General features: G+C 33.3%; 4 protein-coding genes across 5 annotated transcripts; 2 read left to right on the forward strand and 2 right to left on the reverse strand.

The window, feature by feature from the left end:
- Window positions 414-1,856, forward strand: LOC104712498. 2 transcript variants are annotated; one of them, XM_010429413.1, is made up of 5 exons: window positions 414-498; window positions 688-807; window positions 929-1,031; window positions 1,143-1,219; window positions 1,324-1,856. In XM_010429413.1, the coding sequence occupies exons 2-5, from the start codon at window positions 724-726 to the stop codon at window positions 1,423-1,425; spliced, it is 366 nt and encodes a 121-aa protein (XP_010427715.1). In that variant the 5' UTR covers window positions 414-498; window positions 688-723; the 3' UTR covers window positions 1,426-1,856. The 2 variants fall into 2 exon arrangements, with proteins under 2 accessions (XP_010427715.1, XP_019085781.1); XM_019230236.1 differs by lacking the exon at window positions 414-498 and having other exon boundaries at window positions 530-807.
- Window positions 8,167-9,677, reverse strand: LOC104712499 (PLASMODESMATA CALLOSE-BINDING PROTEIN 5). The gene is made up of 4 exons (XM_010429415.2): window positions 9,191-9,677; window positions 9,029-9,056; window positions 8,615-8,814; window positions 8,167-8,341 (listed from the first exon to the last, which is right to left on the reverse strand). The coding sequence occupies exons 1-3, from the start codon at window positions 9,522-9,524 to the stop codon at window positions 8,664-8,666; spliced, it is 513 nt and encodes a 170-aa protein (XP_010427717.1). The 5' UTR covers window positions 9,525-9,677; the 3' UTR covers window positions 8,167-8,341; window positions 8,615-8,663.
- LOC104712500 lies at window positions 9,848-12,864 on the forward strand. The gene is made up of 2 exons (XM_010429416.2): window positions 9,848-12,320; window positions 12,681-12,864. Exon 1 carries the CDS (start codon window positions 9,924-9,926, stop codon window positions 12,306-12,308), a length of 2,385 nt encoding a protein of 794 aa, XP_010427718.1. The 5' UTR covers window positions 9,848-9,923; the 3' UTR covers window positions 12,309-12,320; window positions 12,681-12,864.
- LOC104712501 (basic leucine zipper 61) lies at window positions 14,231-16,570 on the reverse strand. The gene is made up of 4 exons (XM_010429417.2): window positions 15,541-16,570; window positions 15,268-15,358; window positions 15,032-15,158; window positions 14,231-14,649 (listed from the first exon to the last, which is right to left on the reverse strand). The coding sequence occupies exons 1-4, from the start codon at window positions 16,161-16,163 to the stop codon at window positions 14,501-14,503; spliced, it is 990 nt and encodes a 329-aa protein (XP_010427719.1). The 5' UTR covers window positions 16,164-16,570; the 3' UTR covers window positions 14,231-14,500.

An 18,053-nucleotide genomic window follows, 5' to 3' on the forward strand; every position in this document is an offset into this window, starting at 1 on the left:
TGAGCTTCATCTCTCTACCAAAAGATTGAAGTAGTTCCTTACAAGTCACAACACCAGGATCACACTTGTCATGTCAGAATTGGAACTTTCTTGTTTCAATTTTCTCAAAACATATCAAAAAGGCCATCGTTTGGGGATTAATGGGCCTTTATTTGTTGTTTCTTTTATACTAATATGTTAAGTTCTTTTCATTAGTATAGATTGGATTTGATCTAGTAGTAAACAAAAATATTTCAGAGAAAGAAAATCATAGTAATATATATATATATATATATATATATTTTTTGTCAAGTTTCCTCAGTCCAAATTTCAATATACAATCAGTCGTATTAACATTTTTGAATTAAAGAATTTATCGAAAATTTACATTCTTTTTTGTCCTTTTTTGGTCCGATAAAGAAAGAGTTGTGTGATTTGTAATGAAAATAAACCAAAGCTTGCTTGGTTGGCCCTTTTGGTCGTTTCTTCCGCTCGATTAAAAGTTGCTTTTCGTATCTGGTAAGGGGTTCTCGAACTTAAAGGAATTGATAATACCCTCACTTGTATTCTCTGTAGAAAGTTTCTCATTAGATTAGCTTCTTCTTCACCCTTCACTACTTTGTGGGTTTTAGGTTAGAGGAATCCGCTGTTGATATTTTTCTCCAGCTACTCTACTGGGTTAAAGTTTTGAATTTTCTGTGTTGGCAGAGGAGATCAGAGTGAGTTTCTTCATCGCCGGGTACTATGCAGTTGATGAACTGGATCGCCGAGAAGAAGATGCTGAAGAAGATTAAATTTTGTCAAAAAAGAATAGATGGGTTAAACAATGTGTGTGATTAGATTCTTCTTCACTGTGTCTTCTTCTTACTTGAGCGACAATTGTGTTTTTTTTTTTGGTTTATGCGGCGAAGAGATTTGATTGTGCTTTCTCATTGTTTGTTCATCTCAGGGGCTTGCCAGCGTTGCACATTATGAGCAATATTACCTGGAAGAGGCGGCTACAGAGCTTGAGAATGCTCGCAAATACGAGGATTATCTCGATTTCAAATCGAGTACGACCAAATCTTTTCTTCTTTACTTTTAACTGTTATTATGACCATATATATATATGTTTGTTTGGTTTTTTTTTAACTCTACTAATGTTCTTCTTGTAACTCCATCAGCACATTTGGAATGGAAGAAGATTGCTGAAGAGAGTGCAAAAATCTTCACGGACATGCGGCCGCCTGCTCTTAAACGAGTGAGGCTTTCTTGTTCTGTTAATTTCCCCTAGGCATTTTTAATTATCTTTACAGTGACAGTGATGTGGGCTGCTGCTAACCCAACTAATGTTGACTTTTACAGTTGCTTTCTTTAGAAAGTCTCAAGAAAAGAGAGATTGAAGCATTGCAGCATCGACGAGATGTCACAACCCAAAAGACGAGGCATTGTTGTCTCTTCTTTTAGGGAGTAGGGACAATTCATTTGTTTCAGTAATAAGCTAAGTTTGCTTGCATCATCTTGATTTATATAGGCTATATATATAGCGAGAAGAAGCCTCCTCCTGTAAGCAGAGATCAAGAAGCTCCATTAATTGTTTGCTAGAGTATTCTGAAACGATTCAGGTTGTGTTATGCAAAAAGGCTTTGTAAAAAAAAATGTATGTACACGTAGAAAAGCAGTTGGTCATGAGAAGTGTCTGTCTATAGTGGTTCCTGCTTGGTAGTCCTTCCTTCAAAGCAAAGTAGTCAGAGAGGCTTGATAGAACTTAGATGCAGAAAGAGTTCATGTCTTTTACAATTTTTCAATCTACGACGATACTTGCTCCTCAACATTTTTCTGGTTTACCCATCTTCAAGGCAAGTATAACAAGTATCAATTAAAATAGTGAATTTATATAAAAGGTGTGGTTGTGATGTAAAAGTTTACAATTTTAATGTTGGGTTATTCAAGCTTTTTTTTTTTTTTATATGGGGTTTTAAATCTTTACATTGGACGACATAAGTTATTGATAAATTAATTATTATTGTGGTAATTCATAGTTTATATATGTTTCGTTTACATAACTAATTTTACATACAATCATAATGAAGCTATATAATATAATAAAGGAAAAGTATTAAGAATATTCAAAAAAATCAGAAATCAAAAACATAATAAAACCAGTGTATGTACACGTAGAAAAGCAGTTGGTCATGAGAAGTGTCAATTAAGGCAAGTATCAATTAAAATAGTGAATTTAAAAGGTGTGGTTGTGATTTTAAAAGTTTACAATTTTAATGGTGTGTCTTTTTTTTTATATGGGGTTTTTAATCTTTTTACATTAGACGACATATATATATATAAGTTTATTGATAAAATTAATTTTTATTGTGGTAATTAATTCGGAGTTTATACAATAGTGTTTCGTTTACATAACAAAATTTACAACCATAATGTAAAGGTCCGGCGAACCAGCGGAAGAGGTCCGGCGTAACATCTTGACTGCAAGAGCAGAGGTTTGTATTTTAGATATTTTTAATAGATTTTTTGGGTCTAGTTTACTAATTTGTTCCCTTTTTTCCATAAGCTTTCCTTAATCCGTTTAAAGAACACCAAACGTCTGCTCAAAGAGTTGAAGAACTCTGACTCAGCCAAGAGTACTTACTACAGTTGCTACTGGTGCTGCTGGTAAGAATTCTTGAATTCAAGGTTTGCTTTTCTTTGTTTCTGTGATTTATGTCGATTCTTGACATAGATCGTTTTGTTTGTTTGTACAAAAAAAATACATCATCGTTTTTTTAAAAAATACACTCCCACCATCAAGATTTGCCATAACCCACTATCTATACTATTAATTGGGGAGTACACTTAGGCATAAAAAAAGACAAAAACATAACATATATTTATATTGCCAAACAGATCCATTTACCTACATAATTTTTTTTAAAAAAAATCCTAAACTAATGGTAACAGTTTTTAAAGAAATAAATGATTAAATCTTTTCATAATTGGTTAAACGATGGATACTTAGATTTCAAATCTGATTTTGGATCTGGTAATAACCCATAAATAATTAATTTCGAAAATATTAAGTTTTCTAAATTAAATATTAAACATTTATAGTTTTCTAAATCCAGTTAGTCGTGTGTTAAATTTGATTCAAATTATTCCAGTATTTTAAGAAGCTATATTAACTACAAAAATAATACATCCTATATTTTATGAAATTATATTCAGTATAAATAATAAGTTCAAATATTTTAGGAAACTATATTAATGATTAAGTATAAGAGATCTCAACCTTTAACAAATATTCTAATAATTAAAATTAGAGATTTATACAATTTTTTAAAAACACGATTACAAATTAAAACATGACATTAAATCTCTTTTAAAATGATAACTTAAATTGATGCGAGATGCTAATTAGTTGAAATCAATTAAATATTTCGTAAAATATGAAAAATAATTTTTAAATATATATAACTATACAAAAACGAAAACACAATAATTATATTAAAACATTTATCATCAATTTTGTTATCTTTCTAATATACAAAATGAAAAGATTAATGAGAATAAAAAATATCAAAGATGTTCTGAGGCTTTCTCATATCTTTATCAATTTAAATTAGACAAAGTTATATTTAAATTAAATTAGACAAAGTTAAATTAGACAAAGTTATACTTTCTGCCAAAATTTATGTATAATAGGTCTTCTCACTATTTTTAATAAAATACAAACAATTAAAAAAAAACCCTGCACGAAAGTGCGGGTTGATCCATAGGTTTAGTTTATAGAAATTAACCCCAAATAATTTGAGTTTTACTAATACATAATTAATTAAAAATACTAATGTATAGGGAAGATCGAGTAAGAGACAGAAACGAATAATTTTTTTGAAAAACATTATATAAACTATTTTATAGAAAAAAGAACAAGAAATATATATATATATATATATATATATATATATATATATATCAAGATGGGATTATAAAATTTGGATAGTTAAATTAAATTTCAAGTGAATCCAAAATTTATGGTGAAGCGATTATTATTCAAACATTTAGAAATTTGATGAAAGAAAACTAATATAAGTTTATGTTATAAATGTTGTACCAAATAATTATATTTACAAATAAAATGTATGTAGATGTGAATCATTTACCTACTTCTTTATTTGTTAGACTAAAATATACAATCTCAAATTGATAAAATCTTATTAGAATTATGGTTATAAGATAGAACAAAACACATGACATACTGTATATGAGACATTATCGTTTTATCACGTAGTTTATCATCATCTTAAAATAATACAAATATTTAATCACTAATTACTATAACCGTGGTAAGTGTTAGCAACTGAACCAAATTTTACATTATTTTTTTGTAAATGATAGTACATAATAACATTAATTCTAAATACAATAATCGATGTAAATACTTACTACAACCGATCCAAATTGTTTCTATTATCTATACTATTAATTGGGGAGTACACTTAGGAGTAAAAAAAAAAAATAAAACAAGTATTCCATTACATGCCCCTACGAAATAAAGTGAGAAAGAACAAAGAAAAAAAAAAGAAAAGGGCAAAGCGGTAAACTTAATTAGTCAAAACACGCGGACCCTTTACCGACCCGGGATAAACATAATCGGATCCTGATTAATAGTGTTTGCTTCGCCAATCATATCCTCCTGTAGCCAATCAGTTGCCTGCAAAATTATTAAAAAAAAAAAGAAGAATTTAAACAATATGTTAGTTAAGAAATGTACGATTAAATTAATATTCCTATAAAAACGTAAAAATTGTAATCCCCATTAATTAGCACATACTATAACAGCTATAAAGATATGCAATCAACAAAATACTAACCATATTTGAAATCTTATCAATATTAGTCATTAAATATAAATTTTGAATATTAAAAAGAAATTTCCAAATCCGTATCTTAAAAAATATGATTAAATGTACTAACTATATTTTGAACTGTTTATTAAGTTTTAAATTTCAAATTTTAAAGAATATTATTTACTTACCAAATGTGTAGACAAGATTAATTACTATCACCTCAATCATAGACATTTACAATTCAAAATCATCGCAAATAAAGGAACGTTCACAATATTTTTGTTAAGATTTTATTTTGAAAATATATGGTATTTATTATATTGAGGAAACCGAGTAACATTCCCTATAAAGATAAAGATTTTATCTCACAGAATTTAGCATATTCTACAATCGACTCACTAAGCCTATAAATATATAATTAGATGCATGACTTAACATCCATACTATTAAAATCATTCTAAAATCTGTACAATTCTTCCATCGTAATGGCTGCAAGTGCTTACAAAATATTGACAGATAAAAGGTAAATGAAGTAACCATTCTACTTTTTAGTAACCATTCTACTTTTTTTGTTTATCATTTTCACTGTACTAATTTCAGGTTAGGTGGAAAACCTCAATATTACCAGAAGTGTCGATGGAAAAATATCTCTCTTTTATTTAGAGACTAATCATGTCAAGGTGATCCCTAACTCTTAATATTTCAACAATTCCTCTAAGCTTATTTAGAAATAACCTTTTTTGTTGTTTCTTCTTAATGATGTTTCTGATCTTCATTCACAGAGATCAGACTAGCAAATCCATGCAAAAAAACTAGAGAATCTGGAAGCAAAAGGGAGTTCATCATGAATCAGTCAAAAGTTATAATTAGTTAATGATAAGGAACTATAAATAGGAGACAAGTCTAGGTTCATAAAAATAAGAAAAAATGAATAATAATGAGAAGGCAGAATATATAAGTCCAATTTCATTTTTGATGTCTCAAAAATCATTACAAATTTTAAGTAAAGTAAAGAAAAAAATGAAATGTCAATTCAAAACTAAAATAATTCCAAATGGCTCTTACCAATTTTAATTTTAGACTAAAATAATTCCAAATGGTTTTTATCTCAAAATATATAACTAAATTAAATATGTTTACATATATAAGTTTAAATTTAATTGCCCGATTTAATAGTAACAAATTTATTTTTTATAAATTTGAATTTTAAATTAGTTGTTTGTAATTGGATAGTTTCGTTTAAATGCATTAAATAGTTTGAGTGATTTTAGAGATTAAATATGTTTGTAGTGAGTATTATTATTTTACCCCTGCTGGATAGGATCCAAATCCTTTCAAACCGGATAGCAGATCCGCGTATTTTTATTTAACCCGACTACAAACGAACCGGGTCACTTTAGGATACGTGGGTTTTTTAGTTTTTTTTTTTTAACCAAACTACCATTTTTTCTGTTTTTTGTTTGTTCTAACTTGAATGACATTACATTTAATAATAGATAACTTTATGACTATATAATGAAAAATATTTCTCTTTTAATAGTATAAATATATTTAGCTAATTTGAGACTCTACATACACTTTTCTATATCTTTTAATATAATCAAATTAAATTTTTTTACATATATAAAATTTTGATTTAATCTATACTAATCGTGATTAATTACTTAAATTTTGTTTAGGAAATATTGCAAAATCTAAACTAAATAATTATTTGTTTTTATCTAATTGTATTAAATTGATTTGTTATTTTCGTAAATATCTCACAATATAAAACCAAATCAAATATGTTTACATATATATATGGAACCAAACTTTAAATAGCTTTCAAAGATATTGAGTAATTATCGGTTCTATTTATATGGCTGTAGAATTAAATTGTGATTTTTTTATATATCAAAAAAATTGATTAAATTCATTCAGATATTATAATTAAAAATCTGAATATCCAACCCGAAACCCGACCCAAAAACTGGATTTGGTTTGGGTACGGATCATCGTATGATTTGCACATACATATGTATATTAATGTGTATATACATACATACATATATACTCCGCACGTTCGTTCATCCATATATTAATGTGTTTCAATTGATAGTTTATATACTCAACGTATGATTTTTATAATTTGATTACAAATTTAGTTTATTGAACTGAATCAGATCAAATTGGTGGAACCAATTTTTTTGTAGGAGACAACTCTCTCTGTTTGTCGTTTCATCTTTTTTCTTTGTTTTTGTCTTTTTATTTTCTAAACAAATAATTATTGAGGAAGATTGAGTGATAATGGGTCATATGTTTACAAAAACACGACACATCTACACTATTAATTTGGACTTCAATATTTATGGCCCATTATTTTATTTTTTGCATTTATATATATTGAATTACATCATATTGTATTTAATATCATTAAAATTAAACATATAAAAGTTATATAAAAGTTTATAAATACTGAAAAATATATATATCCCCACATTCGTGCGGGTCCGTCGCTAGTTATTATTATTATACATCATGATTTAGATAAGTGAGGTAAAATTCACTTATAAATAATGTAAAATTTACAAAATATGCGATGTCAAAACCACATTTATTTTTGTAGTGATCCAACGCTTGTTTCCGCCGCCTTTTGTCTAATAGCCTTGTTCCGCTTGTTGAGAAAACGGCCAAAATCAACTCCAATTATTTGGCAAATGCTTTTTCATATCCCAAAGTCTGATCCGACCAGAGTCTCTCCCAAAGTCCCAAAGTAAGATTCCGACTTAACCAGATTCTCTACTTTGCGTCAAGAGGGAAACTCATACGGATACCGAAGCTCTCTCCTCAATGGTCATCTACCAACATCACGTGCAAATATCTGAGTGAGGTGAGGGGACTGATTCGACGAAGCCGTTTTGGATAAGTAATGTGCTGAGTAGTGGTGTCTTGGATCATCTTCATATTGATATAATTGCTAAAGGTATACAAGTGTTTAAGCAAATGGAACCTTTCCTGGAGAAATTCCCATGTCTTAAGCTGCTCAAAGTCTCTGCTTGCCTGGGAAAAAGATGAAAAAGCAAGGCTGCAACTTGGCACGGATCTGCTAATGCTTCCCAGAGCTCACAAGCTCCAGATAGAGTTCTTTTCCTGATAAACTAACTAATGCATCAAGTGGAACTTTTTGTCCCTCTCTTGTTGCTTAAGTTTGTTCAAACCTGAAAATCTGTTTAAGCACTCTATGTCTACATTTAACTGTCGTCATCAGGCTTGTTTCTATTTGCGTTTTCAACATGAATTTGCATTGTTGTGTTTTTTTTTCTTTCTTGATGTCTTAACTGATCTTCAATCGATTTTCTATGCATAAAATTGAGATCATTATAGCATATATAAATAACCGATTATGGTTGATGACATAACATCATTATATGTTCGTTGACAAAAGGAAATATCACTACAAATTCATCAAAACATTTTGAATCACTAACAGCGGCATATGGATTATAAAAAAATCAAAATGCCAGACAAAGAAAATTAGATGATATTAGGCTTATCTTCAAAGCNTCAACATTAATTTGCATTGTTGTGTTTTTTTCTTTCTTGATGTCTTAACTGATCTTCAATCGAATTTCTATGCATAAAATTGAGATCATTAAGCATATATAACCGATTATGGTTGATGACATAGCATCATTATATGTTCATTGACAAAAGGAAATATCACTACAAATTCCCATAGAAGCAATCAGAACATTTTGAATCACTAACAGTGGCATATGGATTAAAAAAAAAAAAAAATCAAAAATGCTAATTAGGCTTATGACTTCAAAGGTGAGTGAACTGGGAGAGATCAAAATAGTATCCTCCTCATGCGTGTGAGAGCCTCTAAAGATGGTGAATGATTCGTGTCATCGTCAATAAGCTGCCGAAACAGATGAAGGTCAAGATCCAACTCCTGGAAACCGGTCTGCCACCTCGGCTCATATCTGTTATCGAAGTGTCATCCGCTACTCGACCATTGTTCACTCCTCCCTTACTGCACACCATCATGAGAATAATGTTGAGTTACATAACAATGAGATTAATTATAGAGAGATGTGAATCATCAGTGAACAAAGGTAACACAGAGACTTCATCCATTTCATGTATTTGAACATATCTAAGAACCAAATCCAATTCTCCAAGGACATGATGAAACAAACTTCAATTCAAATCACCAAATTGCTCGAAGATAGTTTGAAATTGATTACCTCGAAGGGTATTTGCAAGTTCCCTGACCTGAAAACACACACACACACGCACACACATGTATCAAATCTGAATCTAAAACTCGAATTTTAAAAACAAGAGATCATCATTATATAATCCTGATTCCACTACCCTAACAAGAAGAAAGGCTTTTTTTAACTTACTGGGATTGAGTGAAGTAAGAGCAGCGTTATTGTTGAAATTGCAAGCCTCATCAGCCTCACCGTTCTTCAGATAGTAATTATTGAAAACGAACGACGCCATTTTCTGAACATCCGTCGGGTCGTTACAAGGTCCACCTTGCTGAATCGGACCACAATCAGCACCGCCTTGACCACAAGCCCACTCAATCGCCGTCTGTAGCGATGAATCTTCCGCGTTGTTCTTCGCTACGCACCATAACTCCACTTGCAACACTTGACCTCCGATCTGTGCAGTCGCAACCACCATCAACATCGCCGCCGTCGCAGCGACCAGAGAGAGACGAGAGAGAGTCATAACGAGTAAAAGGAAGAAGGTTTTGGGGGTTTCTTTTTTCTCCGTAACCGCTGATTTGAGCTGTGAGAGCACTTAGAAAGTTACCGTTAAAGGTATCGGAGAAGATGAAAGAGAGAGAGAGAGAGAGATCTAACAGTGTGACGAATCTGAAGAGTCAAAGAGACAATTATTGTGTTTAGTTGAGTTGGGCCTTTAATTCGGCCCATGAAAGGAGGTAAAAGTGAGACATTAATACCGGCGAATGGAAATTAAGTGCTCGGATTGATGACGTGTCGTTTTGTGATTGGTTGATTAAGTTGAGAAAGGTTTTTATTTTTTTGTTATGTCATCGTTGCGACCGTCGTGTAATTGACTGACTCTCAAGTTTAAGCATTTCCGAGGAAAGAATTAGCTTTCTCTATGGCTTCTTCTTCGTCAGATCCAGATGTAGAAGCAGCTCTTTCTGGGAACCCTAGTTTAATTGAGAAACCGAGTTTAGTAGTAGGTGAGCAAGGAAGTGTTTCGTTGGAGAATGCGAATCCCGTCGCCGACAAAGCCCTAAATCTAGAAGAAACGGAGAAGAGTTTGAAGGATCCGGAGGAGTCAGAAGCCAAGGATCAGCAATTAGAAGCGTCGATTGAAGAAAGCAGGAACGAAGAAGACGATATGGACGCGCCGCTAGCGGTTGGCTCTTATAATAACCGCCGCGGAGGTGGGCCGCCGAAGCGGAAGAAAGTGAATCAGAAGAAAAGGAAACAGCAGGAGAGGGCGAAGGATAAGTTTGAGGTACTTTTGAAAACTTTGAAGCCGATTGCTTTCGTGCCATGTAAAACCCTAGATTTTGCTCGGCACGAGAAGCTGTTGAAGTTGTTAGGTCTGTGGGATTTTGTGCATTTGGAGTTTGATCAAAACATACGTCAAGATCTAGTGGCGAACCTTGTTGCGTATTATAATTCAGAGGGTAGGTGTAGCTATGTGAATGGGTTAAGGATTAATGTCAGCCGTCCTGATTTGGCTCGTGCGTTGAAATTGCCTAAGAAGAAAGAGTTTGATATCACGGAGGAGGAGAGACAACTTCTGGAAAGTGATGAATCAGTTAGGTTTGTTGATGAGCTTCTTTCAACTTGGGTTCTACTGCAGAGAGATGATATGTGGATTATGCCTGTAGAGGTTGTTGAATTGACTAGGGATATTAAGCAAAAGCATTTGGAAAAGATAGATTGGTCTAAATTGCTCTGGTTCATGGTTGAGAAAGAACTGAAAGCTGAGCCTTTACTCGGTGATTGTTTTTTTGCTTCTCATCTCCAGCTGTTGATCAAAACACAGAAAGAAGATTTACTAAGGGAAACACCTGAGGTGGATGAGGATGTTGACGATGATGATGATGTAAAGGAGGTTGATTTTTTGGTGAAATCGCCGAAAGAAGATTGTTTGGAGGTTAAGGAGGAAAATGTTAGTGCTGCAGGTTCAGGAAAGGATGATGGTGTCACCGACTCGAAAGAAGACAAGTATGTGGACGAACATATGATTGAATTGAATCTTGGGCAAGATACTGTGTCAGAAATGGTGTCTGAGGAGGAGAGAGGTCCTGTTGAAGGACAGCCAATGGATGTTGAGGAGAATAAGAAAGATGTGGATGAAAGGTGGGCATGGAATGATGACACTCATGCTGGTTCTCATTTCCTTCGCCGGTGCAATCTTAGTAGTGCTAGGGAGGAAGACGAAGAGGATCATATCGAAGGATCCATGGAAATGGGTGAAGATGAACCAATTGAAGATGTTGGCGAAGACGAAGCTGAGGAAGATAAAGAAAAGCATGATGGGGGTTTTCCTTTTTTTCCAAATGGTGTTTCCCTTCATGGAGTGGGCCAAGAGAACCTCATGTTGGGAGATGCATCTCCATTAGGTTATAACTCCGGGTTACAAATGCATGGCAATTCGATTGGTGGTGATTTCCTTGGTTCTAGGGTTGACATGCATATGGCTATGGGTTCAGGTAGTTCTTCTCTGTTTGGGAATGGTAATAACAGGAGGGAGGTTGAACACGAGAACGATATTACTTATCACTCTCATAACCCCGGCAATAAGAGGTTGAGGACCGAAGAACCCTCTTGGGATGATAAACCACCCTCAGGTGAGGTGATGTTTGATCAGATGGCATATTGGATGGAAAAAGCTAGGTTGTCATTTGCTGAGAAAGAGAGAGAGCGTGAACAATCTGTTATGCACCAGCAGTATCTGATGAATGAACTTCAAACCAAGGCAGCAATGATTCAGGAATTGGAAAGAACCAAGTTTGAGGAGCAACAGAGGAAAGATATGATGATCTACAAGCTTGAGAGTGAGCTTCGTATGATGACAAGTGTAGTAGAGGGTTATCGAAAGGCTTTGAAAGTAACAAAAAAGGCATCAAGAGAGCACAGAAAACATTGCCCTTTGCGCGATGATAAACCGGTCTACAAGGATGTTAAAGGTTCCGGAGGTTTGGTGTTGAGCACTACTGAAATTGAAAAGCTGAGACTGAAGCAAGAAGAGGAAGACAGGATAGCACGAGCTCTAGCAAAGAGACAGATTGAGGAGTTTGAAGGTCGCTGGATTAAAACATTTGAAGAACTCAGGGAAACAGTAGAATCGCAAAACGAGAAACTCATCGAGATTGAAAATGAAGCGAAGATTTTGAGAGAAACTGTTTCAGAAAGCAAGAATCATGAGACATCTGAAGTGGGTGCTGCTACAGAAGAAACAGTTTCGGATTGCAAGAATCATGAGACATCTGAAGTGGCTGCTGCTACTGAAGAAACTTAAGATACTCTCAAGGTACGTTACTCCTTTACCAAAACTTCCAGCATAACTTTGCCCTTTTTTGTTGAAATGGTTACTAGAACGTTATATCCTCTCCCTATAGTCGTTATAGAGGAATCTTGAATTTACTCTTTTCATTTATAGGTGATGTCTATGTATATTAGATGAGCACACAAAAAAGTAAAACGGAATTAGTAGATGAGCATATATGCATAAGATTCTAAATATCTCAAAATGTTCTCATTGTTTATCTCAGAGTGATCCCTGATTAATATCCATCCACCTACTTGGTTATCTTATTCTTTCTCCACCATGGCTTATTGAATATAAAACTTTTTAGTTACTATATAGCTGACTTTTGTCTCAATATTGTAGGTTTATGCAAATCGGTGAAGCTTTTGAAGAAGCTCTTTTGAACAAACATCAATTTACCATCCTCATATTGTATGATAGACAATGATGATCGAATCTAATCTCTTCTTTTATCTTCTCTTAGGAAATGTAAACCAAACGTTTGTGATCAATGCCAAGTCTTAATTAGCAGTAAACATTCAAATCATCTTTTGAGTTTCGTTAACATACTGTGATGAACTACTTGGAGACTTCCTAGTGTTTCGGTGTGTGTGTCCAGTCCGTAGTACATAATCGAGGTCAAATTGATTTAGTGCAGACTTTTGACGAATGGGCTGGTTTGGTCTGATATACTGTAATTTGGTATTGGTTCTGTACATATCAAGCTCTAAATTGTTGTGTTCTAGTTTGTTCTCCCAAAAAGAAAAATATTGGCAGAAGGAGTTTTTCATTTATCTATATAGACTAGTGGAAAGGTGTATGTAAGGCTCAATGAGAGGATCGAATTGGTATTGGCACTGACATGAGTTAAAAACACTGAAACTGACAATATCTCGCTTTCGTACATTTCCCGATAGGACCAGCACAAGACCACTAACCTCTTGTCTTTTTTTCTTTTCTTTCTTAAGCTTATCCTCTTCATTTTTCTACTTCAAAAAAATATATAATTATCCTCTTACATTAACCTTGCTACTTTGTAGCTTTCTTCTGTAACTTTATTCTATCCTCTATTTTAACTTTGACCGTCTCATTCAACTTTCAAAACAAATTAAAAATATATAATTTTGTTTTGATTAAACATTATTTCAAAAAAAAATGTAAAGTAGAGAAAACAAAGCCAATCATGTAGCAAGACCGTAGTGGTCCAGCCAAAGGAACATAGCACGTGAACTTACAGCTTAGCTTTCAGATGTCTCCACGTTCTTCCTTTTTTCCCCTTTTTTCACCCCACATTTTCAGATTTTGACCCACTTTGACCCTAATTTCTCATAAAGTGTTTTGATTCAAAACATAAACTCATTAATCCTTTTTTGTTTATGGTCTGTATTTCCGCAGCTTATAATAATATTTGTGACGTGTTTCTGTTAACTGTTATTTAGTAGATACCATCTAGATTCTATATGACATCATCTACATGTCCGGTCCCTACGTAAGGAAATGGCCACATTGGCTAGTAAAACATCTTACATTTTCACTTTTGCTTTTCAAACGGAAATTTAAAAAAAAAAACTGGTTGAATATATTATTAAATCATCATAATTAATTGGTATTTCCATTTTCCATAACAACGAAACAATTTCGTTGGAGTTTTTAAGGAATGAGAAATCGCTTTCAGTCACTTCAAATATAAATCTTGAAACTATGTGTAAACATTTCATGGTTCCAAAACGATGTTCTTTTTGTCAATCGAAACTAAGTATTAATTAATTGTTATATTTTTATGGATGCCACACTTAAAAATTTGAACCATGTAAAAAGTGAGAATCTTTAACTATTCGATTTCTCTAAATTTGACAATTAAAAAATTATAGAAAAACAAATATTCGGTGAAAACATCAATTAGTACACAATGCTTACACTCCAACCAAAAAAATTGAATAAACAACAAATCAGCTAAATTCTTTTTACATATCTTTCCCACTTTCCCCCCTCCCACTCCATAAGAAAAAAAAAAAAATCAGATACACCAAAAGCAAATTCATCACAACTTAAAAAAAATGTGATAAGATTAAATAAATAAAAAGTCTTCTTCTTTGATAAATTAGTTTCTTGACACAAAGAGGTTTTATAGTCAAGAATCTTTTCGCCTTGAAGAGATAAAGATCTTAAATGAGAGAACAGCTTTAGACATTGAGGAGTTGCTCTTTCTCAACGGACGGTTTGATATCGGCCGGAGATTGATCGGAAACATTATTCTCCATCTTCTTGATGCTTTGCTGATGATATACTTGTCGAAGTCTCTCTATTTCTCTCTTCAAAGCTTCTTGATGAGCTGTAAAATATTAAAAATTACAACAACTACTGTCAATATAGGCCTAATTAACATGCAATGAGTAGTCACAGTGTCACATGTTTCATTTTAATATACATACTTATGTCGTCATATGAGCACACATGGACAGTTGTTCTAGCTTCTTAATCAGACAAAATTCTACTGATCTTTTGATTCATGATCACAATTACTAGACCCAAATTATGAAAATTATTACTAGAGATGTCCATAAACCTTTTAAAAAGAATAGAATATCTACCAAAACAATATATAATTCATGAAATTTTGTGAGTATGAAGCATGCATTGCCGCAAGTACTTCCTTGTATAGTTATATATTCCTAAAGAATAATTTATGGGAAATTTGAAGTAAAGGAAATTACCGTCTTTGAAAATCTTATCTTGGGCTAAAGCTGCAATACGTTGTTTGATAGCGCTATTGTCGACGTTGAGAAGCAATCGCTGGTGATCCAAAAACGCAACTCTTGGCGATAACACTGACACTTCAGTCTTCAATTTTCCACAAATTTAAATGATTTGTTGATCAGTATTTTTTATTCTAATTTTGATTACTAAACACATTAACAAACATATATTATCTAATAGTGTGTAAAATTACCTGCAATGAAGTAACGCTTCGTTCAAGCTCTGATATGTATTGCAGTTTTCTCACCCTTGATCTCTGTGCTGATTGCCTATTTGCTAAAATTCTGTAGAAAAATTCAGCAAAAAAAACACAAAATTTAGATTTTATCGATGTGACACACTTTTTTTAACTATTTTTATAAAAAACGGTATATCGAATTTTATCAGATTATTAATTATAACTGTACGTGCATGCATGACCATCCTTGGGGTTTTTTGGAAATAGTAAATAAGAAGATTAAATTACCTTTTTACCCTTTTAGGATCGTGAATCCGATTACCAGAGCTTCCACCGGAGTTTTGATTCGCCGACGGACCATCCTGTGGCTCCGTCTTGCACTGGCTTTGGACCTCGTCTGATTCGTTGTAATTGTTGCCGGCGGCGTTGTTTTGGTTGGTTATGTTATTGTCCATGTGATGATCATGATCGGACGGTGGTGCTTCTTTGTTGTCATCGTCGCTAAGGCTATTGTGGTCTGACGGCGTAGAGGTGTTGGAGGAGGAACGTGTAGCACCCACATTGCCGTTGAGGCTGTTGTTGGTGTGATGGTGATGGTTGTGGTTGTTGTGTACGTCGTCGTTGAACATGGACATGAATTGCTCGTCGTCGAACCTGTCGAAGTGGTGGTTTCCGACGCCGGAGGAAGGTGGTTCTAGGAAAGCGATGGAGTCGCTGATTGAACGACGGTGTGTCCCACGGCGAGTCGCTGAGAAGTCGAGAAACTCATCCATCCACGAAGGGTTTTGTTGCTGTGGTCCGGCCGTTGCTGCGGCTGCTGCGGTTGCGGCGATGGAAGGTAGTTTCTGGGAGGAGAAGTCAGGCCAATTTGGCGTCGTCATGGTTGGGATTTTTGGAGGGAGTTGTGCCATTAATGAGAGATTTAATGGCACACCAAAATATGTTTTATAAATCAAGAATTGAAGAAAGAAAGAAAGAAAGAAACGAAACGAAAGGATCAAGAAGAATTTAGAAACAGAGGAAGAACCATAAGAGAGAGAGAGAAGGGATGAGAAACAAACCAGAGTAACTAAAATGGCTATGTATAACAAAGAGTAGTTATACAACAAAACAGAAGTAAGAGATATAGAGAGAGGGATGCATGAGATAAGATAAATTTTATAATATAAGGCAAAAAAAAAGCAGCTAAATAAATTATAGAAATGGATTCGATCTCAAAGGGTTATATCTCAGAGTGGGTCACATGGGGGTAGAGAGAGATCGGACAGCTATGAAACAGCTGTTTCGGAAGAAGAAAAAAAAAAAGAGAGAAGAAAAGCTTTAAGATGAGCAAAATGGAGAATCAGGCAGCACGTGCTCTTAGTGAACCCCTCCTCCCCCCTTGATTTGTTTTCGCTAAATTATTTGGTTAGAGACTTTTCTTTTTCTCTATATTAAAACAATGTATGTATGTATGTATGATGTTATTATATTAATCTTTTGGAAACATTCTTATGTTTCTCTCTTCCACATGCCCCCGCTCTTCTCTCCTCCTTTCTCCGCCGTTTGATCATCTCATCCGCCTTGTTTTCTGGCCGTCCGACGAGATGACATTTGGCATAATGCTACCGGAAATATCATATGAATTTAATATGAATACTATGTGTATACCACTAACCGATTGAAGAGTACACTTGTAAGTTTAGTTTCTGACATTTTAAGATTGAACATACATACATACATATATATATATATATATCAATGTTATCATTTGAGTCATTATATAGTAAACACGTAAGCTTTCTCTTATCACTTAGTTTAACTCGCAATTACACCTAAATGCTTTATAAGGTTATATAACACAGTGTGTATGGACATTAATGAGTTGAATGCATAAGAGTGGCCACTTTATCAAATGACAAAGAAGAATAGTCCAATACAATTAATACACTTCTCTTTCTGTCCTTCACATGTACAATTTAGTTTATATATAGAAGCTTGTGTATATATAAACAAACCCTATAAACAATCAAAGAATTAACTCCCTCTATACTAAAATAACAATCGAATAACAAGGAAACCAATCATCAGTTGTAAGTTGTAACATATATATAGAAATTTATGACAGTGCAATGCTAATTTAGGGGAGAAAAGCATTATAAAATATAAGAGAGAAGAATGAATTTAGTGGGAGGCTGAGAGTAGTGGAAGAGTGGAGAGATAGAGAGAAATGAGCTGTTGAAAGAAAAGGAGAAGTGAAGAAGGAACCATGTTCATGTGTCAGAACATGTGCTTTGTTTTTATTTTGTATAATATTTTGTGACTTGTGAGACCTCTCCCTCTCTATTTTTTTGCTTTGTCCCCAAACCAAAGCCCCATGTAGGCCAATCCATTTGATTATTTGTTTATAAAACAGAAGATCATTTATTGGATCGAAATTTTGTATATAGATGATGAAAAAGGAAACTAAAAAATACAAACTTTTATAAAATAGATGCCTAATGAGAACCAAAAAAAAAATGTAAATAAGAACTTGTTTCGGTTAAAATTAGATTGCTACAATAGTATGTATGTATTAAATTATAAGTTGTTAAAACAAAATTATATGCATCTAGCTAGAAGAAAAAATAAAGGTTATGAAATTATTTCCTAGTTCTAAGTTTTTCAATGGTTCGTCGTTCAAACAGTCTATTGTTTCACTATTCATATGATACATACAATTCAATCTAAATGTTTTTAATACACTTTTTACTCCAAACAATCCAAACATCAATGGTGGTCCTCTAACATAGTACTCTAAGAATATTCTCTTTAATTTCTAC

This window comes from Camelina sativa, chromosome 9, assembly GCF_000633955.1.
Source record: "Camelina sativa cultivar DH55 chromosome 9, Cs, whole genome shotgun sequence".
Classification (NCBI taxonomy): domain Eukaryota; kingdom Viridiplantae; phylum Streptophyta; class Magnoliopsida; order Brassicales; family Brassicaceae; genus Camelina; species Camelina sativa.

What these genes read in the sequence shown, in the direction of transcription:
- LOC104712499 (XM_010429415.2), bottom strand. Translation starts at nt 9,524, where the DNA reads ATGACTCTCTCTCGTCTCTCTCTGGTCGCTGCGACGGCGGCGATGTTG. An exon ending in TCTTACTTCACTCAATCCCA is followed by an intron (nt 9,057 to 9,190) that starts GTAAGTTAAAAA and finishes GTGTGTTTTCAG; the next exon opens with GTCAGGGAACTTGCAAATAC. An exon ending in ACTTGCAAATACCCTTCGAG is followed by an intron (nt 8,815 to 9,028) that starts GTAATCAATTTC and finishes GATGGTGTGCAG; the next exon opens with TAAGGGAGGAGTGAACAATG.
- LOC104712501 (XM_010429417.2), bottom strand. Translation starts at nt 16,163, where the DNA reads ATGGCACAACTCCCTCCAAAAATCCCAACCATGACGACGCCAAATTGG. An exon ending in GATCCTAAAAGGGTAAAAAG is followed by an intron (nt 15,359 to 15,540) that starts GTAATTTAATCT and finishes ATTTTTCTACAG; the next exon opens with AATTTTAGCAAATAGGCAAT. An exon ending in GAAGCGTTACTTCATTGCAG is followed by an intron (nt 15,159 to 15,267) that starts GTAATTTTACAC and finishes GGAAAATTGAAG; the next exon opens with ACTGAAGTGTCAGTGTTATC.
- LOC104712498 (XM_010429413.1), top strand. Translation starts at nt 724, where the DNA reads ATGCAGTTGATGAACTGGATCGCCGAGAAGAAGATGCTGAAGAAGATT. An exon ending in TTATCTCGATTTCAAATCGA is followed by an intron (nt 1,032 to 1,142) that starts GTACGACCAAAT and finishes TAACTCCATCAG; the next exon opens with CACATTTGGAATGGAAGAAG. An exon ending in GGCCGCCTGCTCTTAAACGA is followed by an intron (nt 1,220 to 1,323) that starts GTGAGGCTTTCT and finishes TGACTTTTACAG; the next exon opens with TTGCTTTCTTTAGAAAGTCT.
- LOC104712500 (XM_010429416.2), top strand. Translation starts at nt 9,924, where the DNA reads ATGGCTTCTTCTTCGTCAGATCCAGATGTAGAAGCAGCTCTTTCTGGG.